This window comes from Mesocricetus auratus, unplaced genomic scaffold, assembly GCF_017639785.1.
Source record: "Mesocricetus auratus isolate SY011 unplaced genomic scaffold, BCM_Maur_2.0 Super-Scaffold_100676, whole genome shotgun sequence".
Classification (NCBI taxonomy): Eukaryota; Metazoa; Chordata; class Mammalia; order Rodentia; family Cricetidae; genus Mesocricetus; species Mesocricetus auratus.
The window spans coordinates 19,391,554-19,394,684 of NW_024429266.1; the positions used below are offsets into that span (position 1 = coordinate 19,391,554).

Consider the following 3,131-nt stretch of genomic DNA (forward strand, 5'->3'; position numbering starts at 1 on the left):
TATATGTGTTATCATTTAATTCTTCTTTTATGTTATTACCATGTACTTCATATTATTTTTCTTCCTACATTACCCTTTGTCTTTTTTTTACAATTTTATGAGATGGACATTCTATATTAGCCACTTTCACAATAAAAAACTTAAAGTATAAATTTAACTCTAATGACCTTCTGCGTATGTACATCCACACATGTTTTGGTTATCATTATTTTTATTACTATTTGGTTCTAAATAGTTCCCAGTTATCATTCTGAGCTCTTGCAATAATTTTCAAATTGTCTATTTTTGAAAATTACTAAATTTTATATGACCCACACTAAGAATGTGATTATTTTTTAAAAGATAATCCACTTTTAATAAAATTTCAAAATAAATTTCATGGGCTATACACAGTCATTATACAAAGGATCAAAATGCTTTACATCAGGTTCTTAGGGAAGGCTAATTAAATTACATCTTTTTTTCTAATCCAAGGACATAGTCTATCATTTCTGAAGTTATGAAGTGATGTTTTTAATGTTTTTTACTTTAATTTTGGTGTATGCTCTTATTTATGCAATTGCATGTGGTTATGCAAGCATGTGCACATGTGTGTAGGTGTGGAAGCCAGATGTTAACCACAGATACTAATGTTGAGATGTCATCAACTGAGACTTTTTTTGTTTTCTAAGTCAGAGTCTTTTACTTGCCTGGAATTCATTGAATCTAGGCCAGCTGCCAGTGAGACCCAGGGTTCTACCTGTTTCCACATCCCCAGTTCTGTAATTACAAACATATCTTACAATGCCTTCCTCTTATTTATATATTTTTAAAATGTAACTTATGGTGATTGAGCTTAGGGGGTCAGTGGATGACGAGGAATTTATGAATTAAACTTCTCTATATATCTCCATCCATGAGTTTTTAACTTATTTTGCAATACAGGATCTTTTCTCTGCAATGTAATCAGAGTCAACTCTGACACTAAGACATAGTGTTCACCTTCCCTTTATCTTTCAGATCTGAGCTCCCCAATGAAGAGAACCAACTTCACAGGGGTAAGAGAGTTTGTCTTCCAAGGTTTCTCCAATTTTCAAGAATACCAGCTCACACTCTTCGTTGTCTTCTTTGCCCTGTACCTCCTGACTCTGGCTGGCAATGTCATCATTGTGACCATTATCCGCATTGACCACCACCTTCACACCCCCATGTATTTCTTCTTAAGTGTTCTCTCCACTTCAGAGACTTTCTATTCCCTGGTTATCATCCCACGAATGCTTGGTAGCCTTGTGGGTCTGAGCCAAACCATCTCCCTGGAGGACTGTGGTACACAGCTCTTCTTTTTCCTTGGATTTGCAATCACAAACTGTCTCCTGCTGGCAGTCATGGGTTATGATCGCTATGTGGCCATCTGCAACCCACTTCGTTATACGATCATCATGAATTGGAGGGTGTGCACCATTCTGGCATCTTCAGTCTGTGCTACGGGATTCTTTTTCTCACTCATCCAGGCTGTGTCCATTTTCAGGTTGCCTTTTTGCAACTCACTGATTGAACATTTCTTCTGTGATGTCCGACCTATTTTGGATCTGGCCTGTGAAGTGCCAGTGGTCAATGATATCTTGACATTAGTTCTCAGCCTCTTGGCCATCACAGCACCTGCCACTTTTCTATTTGTCTCCTATGTCCTCATCATCTCCACCATACTCAAGATTGCCTCAGCTGAGGGCCGGAAGAAAACTTTTGCCACCTGTGCCTCCCACCTCACTGTGGTTGTGATCCACTATGGCTGTGCCTCCATTGCCTACTTCAAGCCCAAGTCAGAGAACACCAGGGACCAGGACCAGCTGATCTCAGTGACTTACACTGTTATAACACCTCTGCTAAATCCCGTCGTGTATAGTCTGAGAAACAAAGAAGTTCAGGATGCCCTGCGGAAAGTGATGGGTAGGAAATCCCTATCATAGTTGCTAATATATGTCAAAATCATTTCATCTTTTTCATACGGAAGATTATAGGTAAAATTATAAAACCAGGGTCTCATGTGATTAGACGTCTCCCACATCACAGCCAGGGCCAGGGAGAGGGCAAAAGTGGAGCAGGGAGCCAGCCTCTAATAATTGCATTCCATTTCCTCAACCTCTTTGTTAACATAATAAAAACACAGGTCACTTTCAAGACCTGTGTACAGACAGCCATTGGCCCTACTCCAGAAGATAATTACAAGGTCAAAGTATGATCTTATGTTCATTTTGAGCTTAAATTTAAAGGAACCAATCTGTTTCTTGTTGAATTATAAGCCACACATTAAACATTACTCAATGGAATATTCTATTAATATAAATTAGATGCTCGAGCAAGTGGAGAGTACAAAGGATATGTACAGACATCTAACTGCCTTATGTTTAATAAGATAAGAAATGCAAAAACTAAAGAGATCTTTTAAGAAATGGATTTGGGACAAGCTAAACTTCCTAGACAACCTATCTTCATGCAGCCATACATGGAACTCTAAAGGAACCCTGCATTTCCTATCTGCCACTAATAGAACTCCCAACGAAGGGGAACTAAGGAAATGTCACAAAGAGGGAAGGAGACATTAAATGGAAAACTTTCTAATCAGCATAGGATAATTGTAGGATTCTGGCCGTATCACCTGAATGCAAGTGACTAGGTCTATTCGTTGCTTATTTTTTTTGAGGTGGCAGATGGAGGAGAGGGCTTTCTGGAGCTGATAATGAAATAATCCTTCATAGAAAGAAACTTTTTAAAGTCTCAGGGAAGAAGAGGATGTCCTTGAAGGAAAAGATTGCTGAGAATTCTGTGAAATTGGTGAGGCAGGAAAGGTTAGGGAGAAATCGTCTGAGAACTTCCTAAGAGTTGAATCCAAGTGCGAGATGACTTGGTTAGGAGGGCTAAGAGGAACAGAAGGACTTTAGAAAACATCCTTCTGTGTGAGCCTCCTCCTTCCCCTTGTAAACCAAGTCACCAAGGCAAGGCAAGGGAACTAGGTGGAAATTCAAGTCAGAAGAACTCCTTTGTGAAATAAATTAGATGATTCTATTATAGTAGAAAAATTGAGAAATGTAAATAGTAAGGAATTCTGATAGGAATTCTTCCATAAAATTCAATTTTCCAAGATAGACATGAAA

The 3,131-nt window shown here is 38.5% G+C and overlaps 1 protein-coding gene across 1 annotated transcript; it reads left to right on the top strand.

Moving 5' to 3' along the window:
- Positions 1-1,013: 1,013 nt before the first annotated feature.
- LOC101843236 (olfactory receptor 10J1-like) lies at positions 1,014-1,946 on the top strand. The gene has a single exon (XM_005078253.3). It carries the CDS (start codon positions 1,014-1,016, stop codon positions 1,944-1,946), a length of 933 nt encoding a protein of 310 aa, XP_005078310.3.
- Positions 1,947-3,131: the final 1,185 nt, after the last annotated feature.